The sequence below is a fragment of the Chiloscyllium punctatum genome, chromosome 38, assembly GCF_047496795.1.
Source record: "Chiloscyllium punctatum isolate Juve2018m chromosome 38, sChiPun1.3, whole genome shotgun sequence".
NCBI lineage: Eukaryota > Metazoa > Chordata > Chondrichthyes > Orectolobiformes > Hemiscylliidae > Chiloscyllium > Chiloscyllium punctatum.
Window position 1 is genome coordinate 26,904,542 of NC_092776.1, and position 23,576 is coordinate 26,928,117.

At 40.4% G+C, this 23,576-nt stretch overlaps 1 protein-coding gene across 1 annotated transcript in view; it reads left to right on the forward strand.

Annotated features, from left to right (window-relative positions):
- sec23ip (SEC23 interacting protein) overlaps positions 1-23,576 on the forward strand; it is a 136,097-nt gene that overhangs the window by 23,489 nt on the left and 89,032 nt on the right. The window contains exons 6-8 of the mRNA XM_072557458.1: positions 3,323-3,443; positions 4,124-4,213; positions 15,711-15,852. Coding sequence (XP_072413559.1) covers positions 3,323-3,443; positions 4,124-4,213; positions 15,711-15,852 — 353 coding nt within the window. The remainder of the gene's footprint in view (positions 1-3,322; positions 3,444-4,123; positions 4,214-15,710; positions 15,853-23,576) is intronic.

Genomic DNA, 23,576 nt, shown 5'->3' on the forward strand with positions numbered 1-23,576 from the left:
TAGTTTCAACTGTAACCCTGACTCAACTAACCCCCGAACTGAACTGAACTGACCTGTGCAGCTAGAGAGCTGGCCGCGCCCCCTTAATTATACCATTTATTTAAAGACATGAAAGCCTTAGGCTAGAGGCATTATCTGTTAGGGGTAAACAAAAAGGGTCCCAATAATCTATTCAAACCCAGTCTACCTGGAGCCTGGCCAATTACCCCCTGTTTGGAAAAAAAAGACTCCAGGGTAAAGTAGCTTTGAGAAAAGACTAGCTTCAAGACATAGGTTATCTCTTCACTTGCTGTTCAGCAATTGACACTTTACCCACACCATTTGACACTTTTGATCACCTGCAAATATTTGTTATTCAGCCTGCTAACACTCCACTCACATCTTGTACTATCTTTTGACACTCTTAATTACCTGGAATGATCTTGCAATGATCTCTCTGCCTATAAATTCAGAGCCTGTGCACTTCCCTCCACTTCACCTGAAGGAGCAGTACTCCAAAGTCTTGTGATTTCAAATAAAATTGTTGGACTATCACCTAATGTCGTGAACCTCTTACCTCTGAGGTGGCAGCGAGGGTGCATTTTAGTGACAGCAACTGAAACGCTGTGTGATTTAAGTTTGTTTTGGAAAACACGTTTGTTTTGGTTTTGGATAAGGCAGATGTTATTAAAATGAGGCAGGCTCTGGTTAAAGTGGACTGGGTACAGCCATTTGTGAGTAAATCTATAACAGAACATTGGATGTGTTCACAAAGGAACTGGGGAGAGTAGGACACAACATGTTCCCTTTAGAGTAAAATATAGAAGTAAGAAATCCAGAGAACCCAGGATGCCTAGGAATATCAGGTCAGCATGGTCGGGTTGGACCAAAGGGACTGTTTCCAAGCTGTACGTCTCTATGACTGTGTAAGAAGGAAAAATAGAAGCTTTTAATAGCCACAAAGGGAGCAAATCAGTAGAGCCCCATTTGGAAGATAGAAAGTATGTGGGGAACTTGAGCAGTTACGAGAGCAAAGAGGGGACATGAAAAAAACACGGGTGGGTGAGATTAGGGAAAATTCCGAGATATTTGATAAGTGTATCAAGGAGAAAAGATTAATCAGGGAAAAAAGCAAGGCTCATTAGGGAACAAGGGGGCAATCTGTGCATGGTGTCAGAGGACATTAGTAGGGTGTTCAACAAGTACTTATTGTCAGTCTTCACTTGGAAGAAGAGGAATGTAGGTACAGAAAATTTGGGAAGAGGGAAGTTCTTGAGTTGCTTGACATGGAGAGTAAGGAGGTATTAGAGGTTTTGGCAGGTTTAAAAGTGGACAGATTCTCAGGTTAGGATGTGTTGTACCCTAGGCTACTATAGGAGACGAAAGAGGAAATCACAGGGACTTTGACACAAATTTTTAATTTATTTCTGGTCATGGGAGGTGCCAGAGGACTGGAGGCCTGCTAACGTGGTTCTACTTTTCAAGAAGGTTGGTGGAGATAAACCAGGAAGTTACAGATCAGTAACAGTCATATCAGTGGTAGGGAAACTATGGGAGAAAATTGAATAGGAGAGAATTAATCCCCATTTGAAGAGGTAATGTTTGGCTTTGTCAGTAAGCGGTCTCACCTAACCATTTTAATTGAATTCTTTGAGGACGTGATCAGGTGTCGTTTTTGATGTAGCTTATATGAATGTCAGTAAAGCCATTAATAAAGAAGGTAAAAACATATGGAATTCAGGGTAGCTTGGCAAGTTAAATCCAAAATTGGCTTTCTGAAAGGAGATAGATGGTAGAAGGTTGTTTGTGTAAATGGAGGCCACAGTCCAGTGCTTGAATCAGTGCTGAGTCCCTTTAATGTTAATGATAACTTTAAATAATTATATAAGAAAATGTGGGAAGGGTGATATTAAGTAAGTTTGTGATGCCAAGAATATTGGCGAGGTGGTTGATAGTGAGGAAGAAGGTCTTGGGTTACAGAAGGATAGAGATGGATTGGACAGATGGGCAAATTTAGTGACAGATGGAATTCCACCTGAAAAGTGAGGTGATGGACTTTGGAAGCAAACACAAGACAAGAGAGTTCTCAGTGATTGATAAGGCACGAGGAAGCTCAGATGATTCAGAGGAATGCTGGGTTGTTTGACCACAGGTCCCCGAAGGTGACAGGACAGGTAAATAGGGTAGTTAAGAACGCATATGTGACCCTTGCTTTATTAGTTGTTACATAGATTATAAGAGCAGGGAGGCTAAGTTGGAGCTGTATAAAACTTTGCTTAGACCTCAGCTGGAGTACTGTGTGCAGTTCTGGCTACCGCCCAGAAGAATGTGATTGTACTGGAGGAGGGGTAGAGGAGATTCACCAGGGCATTATCTGGGATGGAGAATTCTGCTATAAAGAGAGGCTGAATAAGCTTGGGTTGTTTCCTTTAGAGCAGAGGAGGCTGAAGGGGGATCTGATAGAGGAGTGTAAGATAGAACAGTGTGGATAGAAAGCTCTTCCCTTGAATGGTCAGTAACAAGGGGGCACAATTTTAAGGTGTGAGGCAGGAGATCTAGAGAGGTTTGAGGAAATCTTTTTTTCATCCAGAGGGCAGTGGATATTTGTGGTGGAAAACTTCAAAACCTTTAAACAGCACTTACATGAGCACTCAGAATGTTGTGATGTTCAAGTCTATGGGCCAAGTGCTTGAAAGTGGGACTAGTGCAACTTTAGAGCAGTTGTGTCAGGGCAGACTCAGTGGGCCAAAGGGCCTCTTCTGTCCTACAAGATTCCATGAAATGACCAATTTTTCTACTTCATTGACTTTGGTTGTGGGCATCAGTATGGTTCTTCAGATAAAGCAGATTTGGACAGTGGGAGAATTAGGCAGGAATTTAATCCTCATTTCACAACTATATGTTCTGCCTTTTAGTTTCCATGATACACTTATATATCCAAACTATAATGTTAATTGACTGTAGAGTACTTACAGATTTTTACAGGCTGTTTCATTATAAATATGAACACAAACTTGTAGTAGAAAAGCTTAAGAGTGCTTACAGATAGAAAGTTTTTAAAATATATGTTAAATTGATATAAAATTAGTTCAATGTTGGTATTTGCCACTGTGATCCTCGCTGTTACCCAACTGCAATGTAAGTTGTTGTTTTTAGGAAAGAAGAAAATATGAGGTCTGGTTTTGTCACCAGGTGTGAAACTTCCTCTAGTTGTGTCAACTTGGACTGGTTTTATATTGATTCTGTCTACATAAATGTATTTTGAAGCCTATTTTATGATTCCATTTTTTCAATAATAATAATTTTAAAAAAGCATACTTCAATCAATTGTGCTTACTTTCAGGTCATAGTTCAGTTCCAGGCTTCCTCACAACCAGATGAATGGGGAACTACACCAGATGGGCAGACTAGGCCAAGAGTGGTCAAACGTGGGATTGATGATGACCATGATGAGATTCCTGAAGGTATGAGTCTGATCACCATTCTATTAAGTGAATGGCATCAGGTAACTACAAATCAGACTTGAAAAGGGTGACACTGGAAAAGCATAGCGGGGCAGGCAGTATCCAAGGAGCAGGAGAGTTGACTTTTCGATCATATGTCATCTTCTCCCTCGTTCTCTCGCACCCTCGCACCCTCTAATGAAGGGTTTATGCCCAAAATGTTGACTCCTGCTCCTCGGATGCTGCCTGACCTGCTGTGCTTTCCAGTGGCCCAGCCTTTTCTGATTCTCCAGCTTCTGCAGTCCTCACTTTCTCCTAACTACAAATTAGCACGAGTAAATAAAATTGCTTTTCTCAGTGCCAAAGAAAATTCTACAAAGTATCATTAAACGTGTCTCCTTTTATTGTATTACAAGTTAGTGTTTCACAATACTATGGCCAATATGGTCACCACCCTGTTTTGAGATTTTTTGTTGATGTTACTGGCTGCTGATTCTCCAATAATTGACATTTTGTCACTGAAAGTTCCTCTGTCTATTGGAGAAATACTGAGGAGGATCTTGCTTTACCAGCAAGTGATGTAACCGTCAGTGCCTTTTTTGAGTACTACGTTTTTATATGAAGTGCCTTGAATAATTTCTCATGATCTTGATAAAGGCTAAGAACTTGCATTTTGTTGAGACTTTCATTTTATTATTTAGGTGAGCTGCCAGACGTTAATCATCTCGTGTTCATGGCACATGGAATTGGGCCTGTATGTGACCTACGTTTCAGAAGCATTGCTGAATGTGGTAGGTCTGATTGTTAATAAGAATTTTCCTTGCTGATATTTTGAAAATTTGTCATTAATGCATCTCGAATATTTGAAGAAAACCTAAATTTAAGTAGCTTTGTAAGAAAACCTGTGGTAAATAACCATTTAAAAAGTTTAACTAGCCAGGTTCAGAAATCTTTTGGGGCTTTGAGAGATTTATCCAGGGTGAAAGTGTTTTTTAACATAAGTGCTAAAACAGTTCAGGGTGGGAAAGAATGACCTAAATCCCTGATGTGTTTGTAGCTACATGATTCCAACATTACATTTCAGAAGTACTAATTAAAATTTGTTTCTACTTCTAAAAGCAAAACTCTTTTGGCAGGCATAACACTCTTCATAATTGAGCTTGCTTTAAAGTTAGTCAGATTTATACTTGACAGTTTTTGTATTATTTCAAGTTGAATAGTGTACTTTACTCATAAGTTAAACTTTCAATCTTCCATTGTCAGTGTAAAAGTCATGGCAAGTTGGAGTCATTAATTCTGCAGTGATCATACACATTGTTGTAACCTTGATGATATGAATCAACCCTGTTTTCCCAGAGAAGTTGTTCCAAAATCATATCCTATTTTACTCTCTAAATGGTTTCCCAATTTCATTTTGTCAACAAATTATTATATCTTGTTTTATCCTCTACTTCACATGTTAAGGTTTCACCAGAAACTTTACTTCTGGACAGGTGCATAGCTTCCCTAAACTAAATCAATATGAGCAAGTCATTCCATAAAACACCGATTATTTCTTGTGAATTGATAATCTTGAGCAGGTGCAGGTATGATGCTTTGTATTCGCCTCTGTTGCATATTAGACTAGGCAGGATTGAGAGTCATAAGGAGGAGGTGTTAGCAATTCTGGAAAGTGTGAAAGTGGATAAGTCCCCTCGTCTGGATGGAATTTATCCTAGGATTGTCTGGGAAGCAAGGGAGGAGAATGCAGGGCCTTTGGCTTTGATCTTAATGTCACCATTGTCCATAGGAATAGTGCCAGAAGACTGGAGGTTAGCAAATGTCCCCTTGTTCAAGAAGGGGATTTAGAGAGAACCCTGGTAATTACAGATCAGTGAACCTTATTTCGGTTGGGGTAAAGTGTTGGAATGATTATAAGAGATAAGATTTATAATCATCTAGAAAGGAATAATTTGATTAGGGATAGTCAACACGGTTTTGTGAAGGGTAGGTTGTGCCTCACAAACCTTATTAAGTTCATTGAGAAGGTGACCAAACAGGTGGATGAAGGTAAAGCGTTGGTACTGGGATATATGGCTTTTAGCAAAACATTTGATAAGGTTCCCCAAGGTAGGCTATTGTAGAAAATATGGAGGCATGGGACTGAGGGTGATTTAGCGGTTTGGAGCTAAATTGGCCAGTTGTAACAAGACATGGTGGTGGTTGATGGGAAACGTTCATCCTGGAGTTCTGTTGCTAGCGGTGTACCACAAGGAACTGTTTTGGGGCCACTGCTGTTCGTCATTTTTATAAATGCCCTGGATGAGGGCATAGAAGAATGGGTTAGTAAATTTGCAGATGGTATTAAGGTCAGTGGAGTTGTGGACAGTGCAGAAGGATATTGCAGGTTACAGAGGGACATAAAAAAGCTGCGGACCTGAGCTGAGAGGTGGCAAATGGAGTTTAATGCGGCACAGTGAGAGCTGATTCAGTTTGGAAGGAGTAACAGGAATAGAGAGTACTGGGCTAATGGTAAGATTCTTTGTAGTGTAGATGATCAGTGAGATCTCAGTGTCCATGTTCATAGTTCCCTGAAAGTTGCCACCCAGGTTGATAGAGTTGTTAAGAAGGCATATGGTGTGTTGGCTTTTATTGGCAGAGGGATTGAGTTTCGAAGCCATGAGGTCATGTTGCAGCTATACAAATCTCTGGTGCAGCTGCACTTAGAGTATTGCGTACAGTTCTGGTCACCACATTATTAAGAAGGACATGCAAGCATTGGAAAGGGTGCCAAGGGCATTTACCAGGATGTTGCCTGGTATGGAAGGAAAATCTTGTGAGGAAAGGCTGAGGAACTTGAGGCTGTTTTCCTTCGAGAGAAGATGATTGAGAGGTGACTTAATTGAGACATCTAAGATAATCAGAGGGTTAGATAGGGTGGACAGGGAGAGCCTTTTTCCACGGATGGTGATGGCAAGCACGAGGTGACAGCTTTAAATGGAGGGGTGATAGATATAGGACAGATGTAGTAGGGATGTGGAACACCCTGTCTGCAATTGTAGTAGACTTGCCAACCTTAAGGGCATTTAAATGGTAATTAGATACACTATTCAATAATCATCCATATGTTTAAGTTAGATGGCCTTCAGATTGGTATCACAGGTCGGCGCAATATTGAGGGCCGAAGGGCCTGTACTGCACTGTAATGTTCTATCTAACAGATCCAACATATATTGGAAAATAAACTTGGGGAACAGGTAAAGGTGTATTCCAAATTGTTTGTACCATTGTTGGGATATCTTACTCCTTTTTAGATTTAGCAAGGGTACATTTTCAGAACATTAGTTACTGAAGATAATGGCTTCTTGGGTTCTATCTTCCTATCACAGGTGCCTCCTTATTCTCAAAGTTTGTTACTTTGGAATGGTTCTGTAGAATGTGGAGGAGACAAATTAACGACAGATGAAAACTTCCCTCGCACCTTTTAACTAAAGCATTCTCCACAAATACATACTGTCTTCCATACTGTTCCCCAGACACTCCGTTAAAGATTATCTTTTGAGATTTGGGATATATTGACCCAGATCTTCCAATGGGAAGATAGTCATTGCAACATTGTTGATCGGAGTTTTCCTTTGGTACCATGTCCCACTGCCAATCACTCCCTCGACTTTGCAACTTCCAACAGTCAATTCTTTGTTGCCTTAACGTTCCAAAAAAAGACCCCATTATTTACATAGAGTTGGAAACGTATGAGGATTCTGATTGAGTCAGCTTAATAGTTGCCTAGGTACCCCTAGGTAATTATTAAACTATGCCCCTGACTCACCATTGACATCCCTCCCACTGGACCTGATCTGACCCCTGACACAGATCTAAACGAACTCCATCTTCACGAGCAGACAATGCATCCAGAAACCCTAGCCACTCTCCCCTACATCAAAGACATCTCAGAAATGATTGCCAGACTACTCAGACCCCTTGGCATCATGGTAGCCCACAAAGTAGTACTGAGGAAGTGGGGAGGATGCAGAAGGATCTAGACAATTTAGGAGAGTGGTCCAGGAAATGGCTGATGGAATTCAACGTGAACAAATGCGAGGTTTTGCACTTTGGCAAAAAGAACAAAAGCACAGACTACTTTCTAAAAGGTGAGAAAATTCGTAAAGCCAAAGTGCAAAGGGATCTATCTGGGAGTGCTAGTCGAGGATTCTCTAAAGGTCAACATGCAGGTTGAGTCCGTGATTAAGAAAGCGAATGCAATGTTGTCACTTATCTCAAGAGGGTTGGAATATAAAAGCACCGTTGTGCTACTGAGACTTTATAAAGCTCTGGTTAGGCCCCATTTGGAGTACTGTGTCCAGTTTTGGTCCCCACACCTCAGGAAGGACATACTGGCACTGGAACGTGTCCAGCAGAGATTCACACGGATGATCCCTGGAATGGTAGGTCTAACATATGAGGAACGGCTGAGGATCCTGGGATTGTATTCATTGGAGTTTAGAAGATTAAGGGGAGACTTAATAGAGACGTACAAGATAATACATGGCTTAGAAAGGGTGGACGCTAGGAAATTGTTTCCGTTAGGTGAGGAGACTAGCACCCGTGGACACAGCCTTAGAATTAGAGGGGGTAAATTCAGAACAAAATGCGGAGACATTTCTTCAGCCAGAGAGTGGTGGGCCTGTGGAATTCATTGCCGCAGAGTGCAGTGGCGGTCGGGACGCTAAATGTCTTCAAGGCAGAGATTGATAGATTCTTGTTGTCTCGAGGAATTAAGGGCTACGGGGAGAATGCGGGTAAGTGGAGTTGAAATGCCCATCAGCCATGATTGAATGGCGGAGTGGACTCGATGGGCCGAATGGCCTTACTTCCACTCCTATGTCTTATGGTCTTAAAGCCACCAACACACTAAAGCAGCAGCTAAAAAACTTGAAAGACCCTATACAGACAACAAGCAAAACTAATATTATTTACAAAATATCGTGCAAGGACTGTAACAAACACTACATTGGACAAACGGGCAGAAAACTATCCACCAGGCATAAAGTTCACCAAGGAGGAAGAAACCGACAACAGACTTGCATTCCTGGACGTCACATTCGAAAGAACAGACAACAGAGAACTACAAACCTGCGTATACAAAAAACCGACAAACACTGATTAAATACTTAATTACACTAGCAACCATTCCAACACACACGGACTAAGCTGTATCAGAACACTATTCCAATGAGCCACCTCACACTGCAGCACAGACGAACTTCGGAAAACAGAGGAGAACCACCTATACAACGTATTGAAGAAGAACGGATACTCAAAAAAATACAGTCCGCAGATTCCTCAAGAACAAACCACGACAAGCAGACCAAACACAGCCAGAAACCCTAACCACCTTACCATACATCAAAGAAGTTTCAGAAATGACAGCCAGACTACTAAGACCCCTCAGAATCCCAGTAGCACACAAACCCACCAACACTCTCAAACAAAAACTAATAAACTTAAAAGACCCAGTACAACCCATGGACAAAACCAACGTCGTCTACAAAATTCCATGCAAGGACTGCTGCAAACACTACGTAGGACAAACAGGAAGAAAGTTAGCCACCAGGATACACGAACACCAGCTAGCCACAAAAAGACACGACCCTCTCTCCCTCATAGCCCTACACATGGAAGAAAAAAACCCACCATTTCGACTGAGACAACACATCTATCCTGGGACAGGCTAAGCAAAGACATGCCAGAGAATTGCTCGAGGCCTGGCACTCCAACCACAATGCCTTAAACAAACACATAGATCTCGATACCATCTATCAACCCCTCAGAAAGTGACAGGAAATGATATCACCACAAACCCCAGGAACCCCATCCAGGACAAACATATAAATAGAAAGCAGGAGACAACAGCTTCGCTTCACTTGGAGGTCGCCACTGATGATGTTACCTAACCATGTAATGAACGTCTGGATATCAAACCTACAGCTCAGCGAGCAAACCTACACCCTAAACCTCAACCTGAGCTACAAACCTTGCACTAACCACCAGGATACATGAACATCAACTAGCCACAAAACAACATGACCCTCTCTCACTGGTATCCTTATATACAGATAAGGAAGGACACCACTTCGATTGGGCCAAAACATTCATCCAAGGAAAAGCCAAACAGACATGCACGAGAATTCCTAGAAGCATGGCATTCCAACTGGAACTCTATCAACAAACATCGAGTTAGACCCCATCTACCACTCCCTGAAATAAAGAACAGATGATGTTACCGCAGGAGATTATGTCACCAACCCAAAGAAATCCAAACCTATAAATAGAAAGTAGGAATTATCAACAGTACTTTGCCTGCAGGTCCACTGAAGATGTTACCTAGTAGGGTGACAAAATGTCTGGAAATGAACCTTCCAGCTCAGTGAGCAAAACTCCATCTAGCCTGATGTTTTGCAACCCCAACCCAGATTCCCAAAATCACCACTTCCCCACCCAAAAACATACCCACCTTGATAGTTTCTGATCGCGATTAAAATGCCTGAACTCGATTGCTTCATCTGAGGAGGCACCTGGCTCATATGTGCACATGAAGGATTCCTCTTTTTAACCTTTGGATAAACATTGGAAATAGGGTTTCCAGTCCTGAGAAGATCTGAGCTGTCATTTCCAGCCTAGCCCTGGAGCTTAGCTCATGATGTGCTGATTCTTAGATATGCTAACTACCTTTATATTTTTTAATAATTATGGCAACACATCGTTCAAGTCATTTCCATGCTTTCTCGGGTTCACTGGGACTGAGAATAGATCTGCAATTTGAACAATGCTTCATTCCTTGAATAAAAGAGACATTTCTAATATTAAAATGATCGTGATGCTTTTTGGTAGTAGAGACAGACCTGGACTTTCAATTTGAGTTTATAAGTTGGCCAACTGTCAAATAAATATAGTTTCTTTACTTTGACTTGTGAACAAAATGCAATTGAGTTCTTTAACGCATTCAAAATTTGTTTTTAGTCCTACTTGTCAAAGTGTAAATATATCTCGTGATGGATAACATTTCTATTTTAAACATGAATGATTTAGTGCAGAAGTGCAATGTCATCAAAACTCAAGGTATTTCAACGGAGAGTGCTTTTGTCACCTTGTGTGTTTACTTTTGCATATTGTACATAAATACAGTACTATAATCCATTTTAGTATTATCCAGAACACTCTACCTCTGACAATATTGTAATGAAGCAGCAACCTTATTCCTTTTAACTGTAATTGTCTTGTTTAATGGTCCTGTGACAATTCATTCTGTTTTCCAAATAACCCTTTTAGAAATATTTATTCTACCCTTCCATTTATAGCACAAGTGTATCCTTTTTCTTATCTAAGTTTGCACTTGACTGTCATTTTCAAAAGGGATTCAGCCTCCCCATTTTATTAATAGCTCACCATTTATTTATTCCATTTACAAAGCTTTTTAAACTCTCACATTGCAGTAATTCCATATTTAGTCACTTGGTGGCACTGTGATACTGATAGCATCACAACAATAGAATCATAGAACCGTACAGCTCAGAAACAGGCCGTTTGGCGCAACATGTCCGTAACGACCAGATTCCTAAACTGAACTAATCTCAGTTACCTGCACTTGGCCACATCCCTCTAAACCATTCCTATGCACTTAACGTTGTAATGGTACTCGCCTGTGCCACTTCCTCTGGCAGCTTGTTCAATAATAACGCACCATCTTCTGCGTGAAAAAGTTGCCCTTTAGTTCTCTTTCCTTAAAACTATGCTCTCTAGTTTTTTCTTTTATTGTGCAACAAAGTTGTAAATTCCCATTATAAATGTTTAGAAATATCATGAAAGTTTTGAATGGAAAGGGCAAATAAAGTAATGAAAGATGTTGTTAGGTTAGTGTTTGGATGGATGATTTGTTGGGCACCAAAAATATTTTGTGATAGTCGGGTAGGCTTGTCAGTTGTGCTTTTGCCACTTATAAAAGGCTCATGAACTCAAGCCCCGTTGCACACAAGCTGAGGCAACAATTAATTGCATTATCAAGAGAATTTTGCATTGATACTAATACAGCCGTTTGGGTGAGCTATTAAACTGAGGCTCCATTCCAATGGCTTGGCTAAGTTGTAATGTTACATGCCACATTTTTTGAAGCAACATGTCATGTTTTCAGTGTCTCAATCAACATTCTTCCTTGAGAAACATCACCAGAGTCAGATTATTTGATTATTCATTCCTCTGTTGCTCATGGGACTCTAATGTACCCTGTCAATTTAACTACAGCAACTGCATTGACAATAATGTACTCGGGGTATCCAGAGAAGAACGACAAGTGTATTATCAATTCAAGTTGTAATTTGATTTTTCTTTCATGTTAAGAATCACCAAGCCATTCACAAGCTTGCAATTTATTGTTAACACTGTTGAAGATATCCAATTCATGGTTTAGATGTTTCAGAATATACTTTTTTACTTTTAGAATATAAGCCTGTAGATTTACAAACGTACTATCGAGGAGTAGACGTAGGTCACTCGACTCCTTGGGCCTGCTCCAATGTCAGTAAGGTTATGGCTGATATGATTACTCCACATTCCTGCAACCCCAATAATCTTTCACCCTCTTGCCTGTCTATTTACTTCTGCCTTTTAAAAAAAGTCATTGGAGTTATCTACTCCCACTGCTTTTCCAGAAGAGAATTCCAAAGACTCGCTTCCCTCTTTGAGAATTTTCATAAGACCATAAGACATAGGAGCAGAAATTAGGCTATTTAGCCCATAGAGTCTGCTGTGCCATTCAACCATGGCTGACAAGTTTCTCGACCCTATTCTCCTGCTTTCTCTCAGTAACCTTTTGTTCCTCTTGACAATCAAGAGCCTATATACCTCTGTCTTAAATACACTCAATGACCTGGCCTCTACAGCATTCTGTGGCAATGAATCATCTCTATCTTAAATGGGCAATGCACTATTTTAAAGCAGTGTCTGCTAACTTTACATTTTCCTGCAAGAGAAAGCATTCTTTCCATATCCACCCTGTCACAACCCTTCAGTATTTTGCATGTTTTAAGCAATTTGCCTTTTATTCTTCTGTGCTCCATCAGATACAAGCCTAACCTGTCCAACCTTTCCTCAGAAGACAACTTATCCATTTCAGGCATTAGTCTGGTTGCCCTTCTCTTCAACCTCTTCCCCTTTTACAAAATGTACATTTTAAAATTCTTCATATGAAATTGACAATTTTACATTTTCAACATTGTACTACATTTGCCAGATTGTTGCCCACCCACTTAACCTATCTATATCTCTTTGCATCTTCCTTATGTCCTCTGCACACTTACTTGCTATTTCTTTTTTGTATCATCATATTAAGCAGCCATAGGTTCAGATCTACATACAAGTAATTTCTTTAAGTCATAAAAAGCTGAGGTGTTCACACTGATCCCTTTGGTACACCACTTGTTATTTCTTACCAACCAAAACATTTACCCATTTATGACTACTGTTTGCTGTTAGACATCCAATTTTCTGCCCATGCCAATGTGTTATCTCCTACACCATGAGGTTTCACTTTCTACAGTGAAATTTAATTGTTAAAAAAAAGGATAAAGCAAGGTTTTTTTTTACTGGTTCCACATAAGAGGTTGGAACATGCTGTTAAGAGGTTAGCACAACAGGTGGAAAGGTTTTTTAAAAATCACTAGGCTTCAAGAGGTTGCTCGAACTCAAAGAAATAGCAGTTCAAAAGCTGCCCCCTTGTTGGGAATAGAACTTGTATAAAACAATAGGTGTGCTGACTTATCTGAAGAGCTGGAATACATGATATCTGCACTCCTTCTAGTAATGATAATCCAGGGAGATGTTTCTGTTTTTGACAGTTCAGTTAAATTGCTTTATTACTTGGTGAACCCTGAACAATTTAAAAATTCATTCAGTTTATCAAATTAAACAATTATTAATGAGGGGTAATTAACCTAAAGCTCAATTTGAGGATAACCCAGAGCAGGTTATGTCATCATGGAGGTGGTGGAATTTAGGATGATTCTCTGGTTTCAATTGAAGAGCACTTGGTTTGAAACGAGGGGAAGAATTTATAGGCCATCACAAAGTCAAGCAGCTTAACTTGGACATTTTGGAGAACTAACCAGAACAAGGACTGAGAAACCCGTTGCCAAGAGATGCTGAAAACAGCTTTTGACCTCTGAGAATAGATGAAGGTGAGGAGAATTTTCCAGGCGACTGTGGCAAACTTATGGGTGGTCAGCAGTAAATTGATAGAAGTAAATAACTCTTAAGGTTGATGGGTCTTATGAAAAAATTCTTGAGGGATCTAAGTAGTAAACCTGAATGAATAACATGGATAGTTATAAACCATATTGTGAAGTTATTAGTGCTGGTTTAATCTAATTCCTTTCATTTATTTGAGTTCATTTTGTTAAAAAAGATGGAACTGCACCACAAGATGTCACTATTGGTTAAAGAAGGGCTTGAATTTCATTTGGTAATGGTACTTAACAGGATGGGAACAACATTGGCCTAGAAATTCCAATGGTGCAATAATTGCTTCCAGAGTAGACTGGAATTCCCCTACGTAACCCGGAAATCAAAATTCGTCATCATTAAAGTCTTTGAGTAGACTGCGTGTGGGACCACTTGAAAACCCTGACACAGCTGGTTCCATGGGAATTGCCTGGGAAGTTGAAATTTCTCAGAATTCCCTAAAAATGTGCCTTGGAAAGTCAGAGAATTCAGTGGGTTCTGACTCATTTAAGCTTAATAATTACTCAGAAATGTTTGGACATTTAAAAACATGTTCTAACTCCTGGATAGCCCATAAGCTGAAGCCCAACTTCACCAATGACCTTGCACCCTAGACCTCAAAACACCTGGTCCTTTGCCCTTACTTGCCTTATGTACTTGACTTTGGTTCAGAGTCAAAGTGGCTGTTTCGTATTTAAATCAGAGAATACAGTACACTCACTGCTGAAAAAGGAGTGTGATTTCCAATTGGGTCAACTCCACTGTTGGCTATGATGCTTTCTGGATTGGTATCCATTGTTTTCATTCCAAAATGGTCCTGTCCTGAAAAGTGTAGAGCAGAACTGATCAAAAAGTAAGTGCGATATTTTATCCAATCAAAGTTGGATTTCTGACCTTGATCGGAATTTTTGGGTCATTACCCTGAATAGCTTGTCTCTCTTTCTCCTGCAGCAGAGTGCTTTATTGGAAAGTGCTGTATGATATAAAATGCCCTGTGTTTCCAGTAAAAGCATTTAATTTAAAGTGTTTGGTTTATACATCAGTTTTGATTTTCTTTTCAAACTTAGGGTTTCTTCATCCTTTTAAGACTTTAATGAAGAATTTTGACTTCCGGGTTCATTTGGGGAATTTTAAGTTCTTCCCTTTTGAAGTAAAGAAAATCAGGGTGAGATTTGAGAGGGTGTATGAGCTTAATAGGCTTCAGTAAGTTGCAGAAAGAAAAGCTGTTTCCATTACAGATAGTACAGAAGTTTTGGACATAGATTTTAAATTCAGGGGATGTAACAAAGGGACATAAATTCAGGGGATATAAGGAAGAACTTTTTTATGCATTGAATGATATCTGGATGGACCTTACTGCCTACATGTGTGGAAGGAAGAGAAACAATGAGTGATTTCAAAAGGAATTTAAACTACAGAGCTATGAGGTCAGAGTGGGAAAATATCACTGATTGGATTGTTACGGAGAGCTGCCAGGGATTAATGGACTGAATGACTTTTCCCTGTTTTAGTGTCTTGATGATAGTTCTGTACAGAGTTGTTGCAATGAAAGAGAATTGTGTGTTCTGACACAACATTGAGCAGAAACATCCATGATCCACTATGCTAGTGAAATATTCTGCCTTTAAATAGATCCTCATTTTTTTCTCCCAGTCTCATTTTTTGTTATAAAATATAATTATCTTTCCCTTAAGTATTTTTAGTTAGAATGTACATTAGTTAAAGAAACAGAGTGCTGGAGAAACTCAGCAGGTCTGGCATCATCTGTGGAGAGCAAAACAGAGTTAAAGTTTCAAGTCTGGAATGACTCTTGTGCAGAACCAGTTCTGAAGAAGAGTCATTCCAGGCTTGAAAATTTAACTGTGTTTTGCTCTCCACAGATGCTGCCAGAGCTGCTGGGTTTTTCTAATGTTTTTGATGTTTGTTTCAGATTTCCAGCATTTTGCCATCAGTAGAATGTTTCTTTATTTGGGAATCTAATACACAGATTTTGATATAGTCATTTATAGACCCAGAACATTGCACTCTGTTTTGCAGTTGATGACTTCAGAAATGTTTCTTTGAAACTATTACGCACGCACTTTAAAAAAGCAGTAGATGAGAAAAAAATCACACGAATCGAATTCCTTCCTGTTCACTGGCACAGTGCTCTTCATGGAGATGCTACTGGAGTAGACAGGTATGTTCTCCCATTTCTGTTAGGACAAAATGTTAGTGTTTAGACTGAATTTTAAAGCTGTTGAAACAAATTGAATGTATTGTTTATGAGACCATCTTTAATATGTTAAAGGAAGTTAATAATCTAAAATGAAATGTATCTGCATAAAGCTTTGGGGATTTCTGATCATAGACCAATCCAGTCAAAGATTTAAAATAGTGATTGGTGAGAGGAAAGAACTCACCCACTGATCAATTATGTCTGCACTCGTAAGATACTGTAGCACTCGTTTAATTCCTGGACGGTGAGTTTCATAAATTTATAAACACAAAAATTAGGACCATTGGTGGGCTATTCACTCTTCAAGCTTGGTCCACTATGCAGTGATTTGTTTTGATTTGATCTCAAATCTACAATTCCATCTACCCAAACTGACCTCAGATTCTTGACAAATAAGGACTCAACCTACCTCTTTCACGATTATTTTCAGTGACAATGTCTATACCGCTTATAAATATTGGTGGCTGGTGTCCTAAATTTCAACGCTGATGGATACACTTGTAGTAGCACTTATCATTCTAATCTTGAATATCACTGATCTATGGGGCTAAACATGCAAAAGGACAAAGGATTGCAATTTCCCCTATCATGTGAACAGTTTCAGGCACTGTCAAAAACTTGGATCTTTATATCGAAACCTTTTAACCTCATTCTTATGCTTCTGTCACTCATATGCCGTTTAAGAATTACGTAATTTTACTTTTTCAGAATATTTACCCATCCACTTCTGATGCCTTTGAATATTAACAAGCATTATTTACAATTTGAGAAAAGTTGTCCAAAGTTACTTCACTAAATTGTGTCAGCTATGATTCAGTTTGTAGCATGTTCACATCTGAGTCAGAAGCCTGTGGGTTCAAATTCCACTTGAGGGCAACAGCCAGTGCTGCATTGACGAAGTGTTACACTGTCAAGTGAGATGGTAAACCAAGGCTCTGACTACTCTTTCAGATTGACAAATCATGTTACCTAAGACAATTTGAATCAAGGTAGTACACTTACCTCTGTGCCATAAAACATGGAACAGCACAGGAACAGGCCCTTTGTGCCGAGCATGGCGCCAAATTAAACTAGTCCCTTCTGTCTATCTTTGGTCCATATCCTTCCATTCCTTGCACTGCTTGTCTAGAAGTCCCTTAAGTGTCCCTATCATACCGACCTCCACCACTACCACCACCCCTGACAGGGCATTCCAGACTTCTGCCGGTTTCTGTGTAAAAAAAAAACATGCTTACACCTCACATCTCCGGTGGACTTTTACCCCTCACTCCTTAAATGTATGCCCCCTAGTTTTAGACATTTCAACTCTAGGGGAGAAGATTCTGACAGTCCATCCGATCTATGCATCTTATAATTTCATAGACTTCCATCAAGCTTCCCTCAGCCTCTGCTGCTCCTTGTAGCTCAGACCCTCTAATGTAGGCAGCATCCTGGTAAACCTCTTCTGCACCCTCTCCAAAGCATCCACATCCTTCCATTAATGTGACCTGATCAACATTTATCCCACAACTAACACCTATGTTACAATCTGTACAGAGACTGAAAGCATATTTTTAAAAATTAGAAATTTCCATTTATAACTGGTTACTAAAAGAATGGCACAAGAAGATTTCATTTTTTAAGTCTTTTACTGCAATAGAAGGCTGAAAGCATCAATGACTAATTACTGACTTTTTTGGCTACTTGTGGAGCACTAGAACTAAAAAGAGAACATGAGGTAGATGGAGGGTAAACTTGTACAAGGAGTACTTTATTATGGGCCCTGTCAGCTCCACAATTGATTTTAGACTTCCCTTTAGCTCCTGTCTCTGGGTTACCTGACCCACTTTCTTTAAGGGGCAACGCACCCAAAGAGGTACATAACACCCCTCCCCCTCTGTTTCAATATTGTCCTTTAATATATATATTTATATATATTATATATATAAATAAATATACATCCAACAATTGTAATTATTATGTAGGCATTGCATCTAACATATGTACATTGGCAGGAATTTTCTTTTTAAAAAGTGTGGGAAAAGAAAACGACCTTTCCAAAGGTTACATTCATATGATCAGCTCCTCAGGGGGGATGGCAAATGCTAGACAACTCACCCCGCCTCAAGAACATTTTCTAGTGTAGTCTCCTGGGCTTCTAGAAGCTCCTGTTGTTCCACAGGTATGTCCTTCTCAGGCTGTTGTTACCCTGTGACACTGCTGTTGTCTTCTCCCTGGCTTGGAGACATCTGATGTAGTTGACATCAATGGTTCCATCTGGACCAGCTCGGTTTTCTGAGGGACTTTCCATCCACCCTGGTGAGGTGCGATGACCAGCTGGTCTGAATGACTCCTCGGCACTAGTTCGTCCCTAGTCTGCACTGTATATGATAGCAGTCCTATTTGAACCACCATCACTGCTGGGATCCATTTTTCCCCAGATGTATAATTCCGGACCAGCACAGGAATACTCTTGACCGTGAGTTTCCTCCCCCTTTGGCTATCTGTCCTTCTTGATTTCACACTACTACCTCTCTGATCTTTTCTGGCCACAGTAAGTTAAATATAGTTCTCTACTGGTGATTGAACGTAAAGGATGATGGTGAGCACTGGGTCACTATATGCTGAGGAACTTGTTGAATCACTGTCCTAGCAAACCCTCCCCTTGTAAGGCCTGCTTCATGTTTGTAGAAAAGTCTCCACCTGGCTGTTTGTCACTGGGTAATATGGAGCTGATCTGTCATATCTGACTGTGATTTTCCCAGTACTCCTTGAACTGTGGATCATTGTCATTTCCAAATCAGGCAAATATTTCATCCAGTCGGTGTATCGTTGCTGTCACTGATACTAACTTCATGACAACCATCTCGAGCCACGCAGAGTGAGCATTTATGACCACTAGTAATATCTGTCCCTCGACTGTCCCATGAATTTTGTTTTCACTAGAACCATAAATGGAAGGCAAGGTAAACAGAGGATAAACTTGAACAGGGAATACTTTATTGTGGATCATCTCAGCTCCCACACTGCTTTCCCTAGCTCTTACTCTGAGTCAGCTGACCCGCCCTCTTAAAGGGGCAAAACAAACCCAACTACATATATAACGTAAACAATAAAACAGCACATTTCTTTTTATTAGCGTAACCAAAAACGCACTTCATAAATATACTTTACACTGTCCCTTAAAAAGACAGTGAATTCTTCTGGGACCACTCCAATCTAATTATTAGTTTCCAAGGGTTTTCCTGAATGTGGGAACTTTTAATCTCAGAATTCTTTCACAGCAAGAGTTTTTTTTTCTCCCCGGAGATTCTTTCTCTGGCACAGACTTGGGGAATCTTTCAATCTTGTTTTAACTCCTGTTATGTACCACACCAAACCCCCTGAAAATATTCGGAAGATAATAAGAAGGCTCTAGACTATGTTAAAGATAAAGGTAAGGTATTACATTCCAGATACAATTCGATTGGTCAAAGTACCGGATTTAAAGTAAAAACACTTTATTCCTGCACTACAGTTAAAATATAAGAAAAGAAGAAAGGAATTGGAATAACAACTTTATTTGAGAACTTATCAGAATAATAGATACAGTAACTATTACTAATTACATGTTCCAATATAGTAAGATCCCATAAATACACCCTTGGCAAGATGCAAATTCAAACACAGATTGTTGCACACGCAGCTCTGGTAGCAGGCAGAGAGCCTCCGCCTTTTTGGTTGTAACCAAGAGAGGGGCAAAAAATTGCTTCCAGACCCCAAAAACAACTGCTAACAGCTAAACTAAAGATCCTGATTCTGTGGGAGTTTGACCACACCCCTTCAGGTTGCTTCTATTATTCCGACTTTTAAAAAAAAAGGCCTCTCAAGTTGTCTATCTTCTCACAGACTGCTCAATACTGGTCTCCTAATCTTTCTCTAAAAGAAACCAGAACAAAACATACCTCTTAAAGCCACAGCATTGTCACACTCCAAATGTATTTGTTTTTTTTCAGTTGAATGCAAGTGCTACTTATGTAATTTTGCTGCTCTCCCTTCCTGTGCCCTGGCAAACTAATGTTTGAGTTTCACGGAAACCTGAGGCACCTTCCCCTCTCAAAGCTCATATTCATTGCAGTATAAATGCGCTGAATAATTTTAAAAATATCAGCATGGATTTCAGAAGGGAAGACCACATTCAATCAACCTTTTTGTATTATTTGAATAGGTACAACAGAAGTAAACCTGGCTAATGCAGTAATGGAAAATGGCCAAGAATTTTAGTCAGAGGTCAACAAACAATGCAAGTCATATGTTAAACTTGTCCACCGGCAGGCTAAGCTTTTACACTGGAATCTGCTGTATTTATAAATTCAAATCAATGTGAATTCTCTATAGGAGATCTAAGAAGTGTATTAACTGCACAAGCAACTGTGTTTCCTTAAACCAATTAGATTTGTTACGACTGAGGCTGGTGGCATACTGCATTGTTCTCTTTGTACTACTCCATGGGTTATAACATTAAGATCAAAATAGTTTTACCAGTTAGCGAAATAGTCAACTCATATCTTAGCTGCATCAGGTTTTAATAAGCGAAAAATCTATCAGTTACTTTTATTTATTATTTTAGTGTATTATCTGGCTACATTTATATTAAGTTTTGAATTTGCACTGCCAGAAGTAATTTTTCAGTACCAGAGATGTCATTTGGAGGAAACTAAGAATGATCATACTGTTAGAAATTAATTTAATGAATTTCATGGACCTTTTGATGTATTTGAATGTTAAATGTTCCTAAGTGGACAGAGAGGCATAGACTATTTTCTAAACAGAGAATGGCTTCAGAAATGTGAAGCACATACATTTGAAAATGCTACTTCAAAATTCTCTTAAGGTTAACACAGGTTCAGTTAGCACTTAGGAAAGCAAATGTAATGTTAGCATTAATTTCAAGAGGACTAGAACACAAGAGCAGTGATGTACTGCTGAGACTGTATGAAGGTGTTGTCAGACTACATTTGAAATATTGTGAGCAGTTGACGGCCCTGTATCTAAGGATGTTGTTCAAGAAAGGATCAAGACAAAAGATGGAAAATTATAGGTCGATTAGCCTAACCTTGGTTGTAGATAAAATTCTAGAATCCATCAGTAGGGATGAGATTTCTAAATTCTTGGAAGTGCAGGGTCGGATTAGAAAAAGTCAGCAAGGATTGAGTAAGGGGAGGTCGTGTCTCACAAACCTGTTAGAATTCTTGAGGAGGTAACGAGTAGGTTAGACCAGGGAAACCCAATGGATGTTGTCTATCTAGATTTCCAAAAGGTCTATGATAAGGTGCTTCACGGGAGGCAGCTGAGTAAGGTGAGGGTGCATGGGGTTCAGCCACTGGCATGGATTGGGGATTGGCTGTCTGACAGAAGGCAGAGAGTTGGGATAAAAGGATCTTCTCGGAATGGCAGCTGGTGACAAGTGGTGTCCCACAGGGTTCAGTGTTGGGGCCGCAGCTGTTCACTTTTTATATATTAGTGATCTGGATGAAGGGATTGGGGACAATCTGGCAAAGTTTGCCGATGATACCAAGTTAGGTGGACAGGCAGGTAGTACTGGGGAGGTGGGGAGGCTGCAGAGAGTGGCCCAGGAAATGGCTGATGAAATTCAACGTGAGCAAGTGCGAGGTCTTGCACTTTGGAAAAAAGAATACAGGCATGGACTATTTTTTAAAACAGCAAGAAAATTCATAAAGCCAAAGTACAAAGGTACCTGGGAGTGCTAGTCCAGGATTCTCTAAAGGTTAATTTGCATGTTGAGTCTGTGATTAAGAAGGCCAATGTAATGTCGTCATTTATCTCAAGAGGGTTGGAATATAAAAGCAGCAGCGTGGCTCTGAGATTTTATAAAGCTCTAGTTAGGCCCCATTTAGAATACTGTGTCCAATGTTGAGCCCCACATCTCAGGAAGGACATTCTGGCACTGGTACGTGTCCAGCGGAGATTCACACGGATCCCTGGAATGGTAGGCCTAACACATGATGATCGGCTTAGAATCCTGGGATTGTACTCATTAGAGTTTAAAAGGTTGAGGGAAGATCTAATAGAAACTGACAAGATAATGCATGGCTTAGAAAGAGTGGACGCGGGAAGTTGTTTCTGTTAAGCGGGGAGACTAAGACCTGTCGGCAAAACCTTAAAATTAGAGGGGGTCAATTTAGAATGGAAATTAGGAGACATTTGTTTCAGCCAGAATGTGGTGGGTCTGTGGAATTCATTGCCACAGAGCGCAGTAGAGGCTGGGACATTAGATGTCTTCAAAGCAGAGATTAAGAAATTCTTGATCTTGCAAGGAATTAGGGGCTACAGGGAGAGTGTGGGTAAGTGGAATTGAAACACCCATCAGCCTTGATTAAATGGCGGAGTGGACTCGATGGGCCAAGTGACCTTGATCCATTCCTATATCTTATGATGGATGTGCTGGTATTTGAGGGGGGTCAAGACGAGGTTTATGTGAATGATCATGGGGATGAGGAGCAGTTGAGAATTCTGGGTCTGTACTCCATTGAGTTCAGAAGGATAAGGAAAGACTAGGACCTGAGGGCACAGCCTCAGTCAAGGGATGACTCTTTAGAACTGAAATGAGGAGGAATATCTTAAGCCAGAGAGTGGTAAACTTATGGAACTCATTGTGCAGAGGGCTGTGGAGGCCATCATTGAGTGTGTTTAAGACAGAGGTAGATAAGTTCTTGATTAAAGTTTGGGAGAAGATTTGTAGCTCGGGTGCTCGTTGTTGTGGTTCTGTTCGCCGAGCTGGGAATTTGTGTTGCAAACGTTTCGTCCCCTGTCTAGGTGACCACCTCAGTGCATGGGAGCCTCCTGTGAAGTGCTTCTGTGATCTTTCCTCCGGCATTTATAGTGGCTTGTCTCTGCCGCTTCCGGTTGTCAGTTCCAGCTGTCCGCTGCAGTGGCCGGTATATTGGGTCCAGGTCGATGCGTTTGTTGATAGAATCTGTGGATGAGTGCCATGCCTCTAGGAATTCCCTGGCTGTTCTCTGTTTGGCTTGTCCTATAATAGTAGTGTTGTCCCAGTCGAATTCCTGTTGCTTGTCATCTGCGTGTGTGGCTACTAAGGATAGCTGGTCATGTCGTTTCGTGGCTAGTTGGTGTTCATGGATGCAGATCGTTAGCTGTCTTCCTGTTTGTCCTATGTAGTGTTTTGTGCAGTCCTTGCATGGGATTTTGTACACTACATTGGTTTTGCTCATGCTGGGTATCGGGTCCTTCGTTCTAGTGTGTTGCTGTCTGAGAGTGGCTGTTGGTTTGTGTGCTGTTATGAGTCCTAGTGGTCGCAGTAGTCTGGCTGTCAGTTCAGAAAATGCTCCTGATGTATGGTAGTGTGGCTAGTCTTTGAGTTGCAGCATGTCCTTGTTCCGTTGTCTTTCCCTTAGGCATCTGTTGATGAAATTGCGAGGGTATCCGTTTTTGGCGAATACCTTGTATAGGTGTTCCTCTTCCTCTTTTTGCAGTTCTGGTGTACTGCAGTGTGTTGTGGCCCTTTTGAATAGTGTCTTGATGCAACTTCGTTTGTGTGTGTTGGGGTGGTTGCTTTCATAGTTCAGGACTTGGTCTGTGTGTGTGGCTTTCCTGTATACCTTTGTGCTGAATTCTCCATTCGGTGTTCTCTGTACCATCACATCTAGGAATGGGAGTTGGTTATCCTTTTCTTCCTCTCCAGTGAA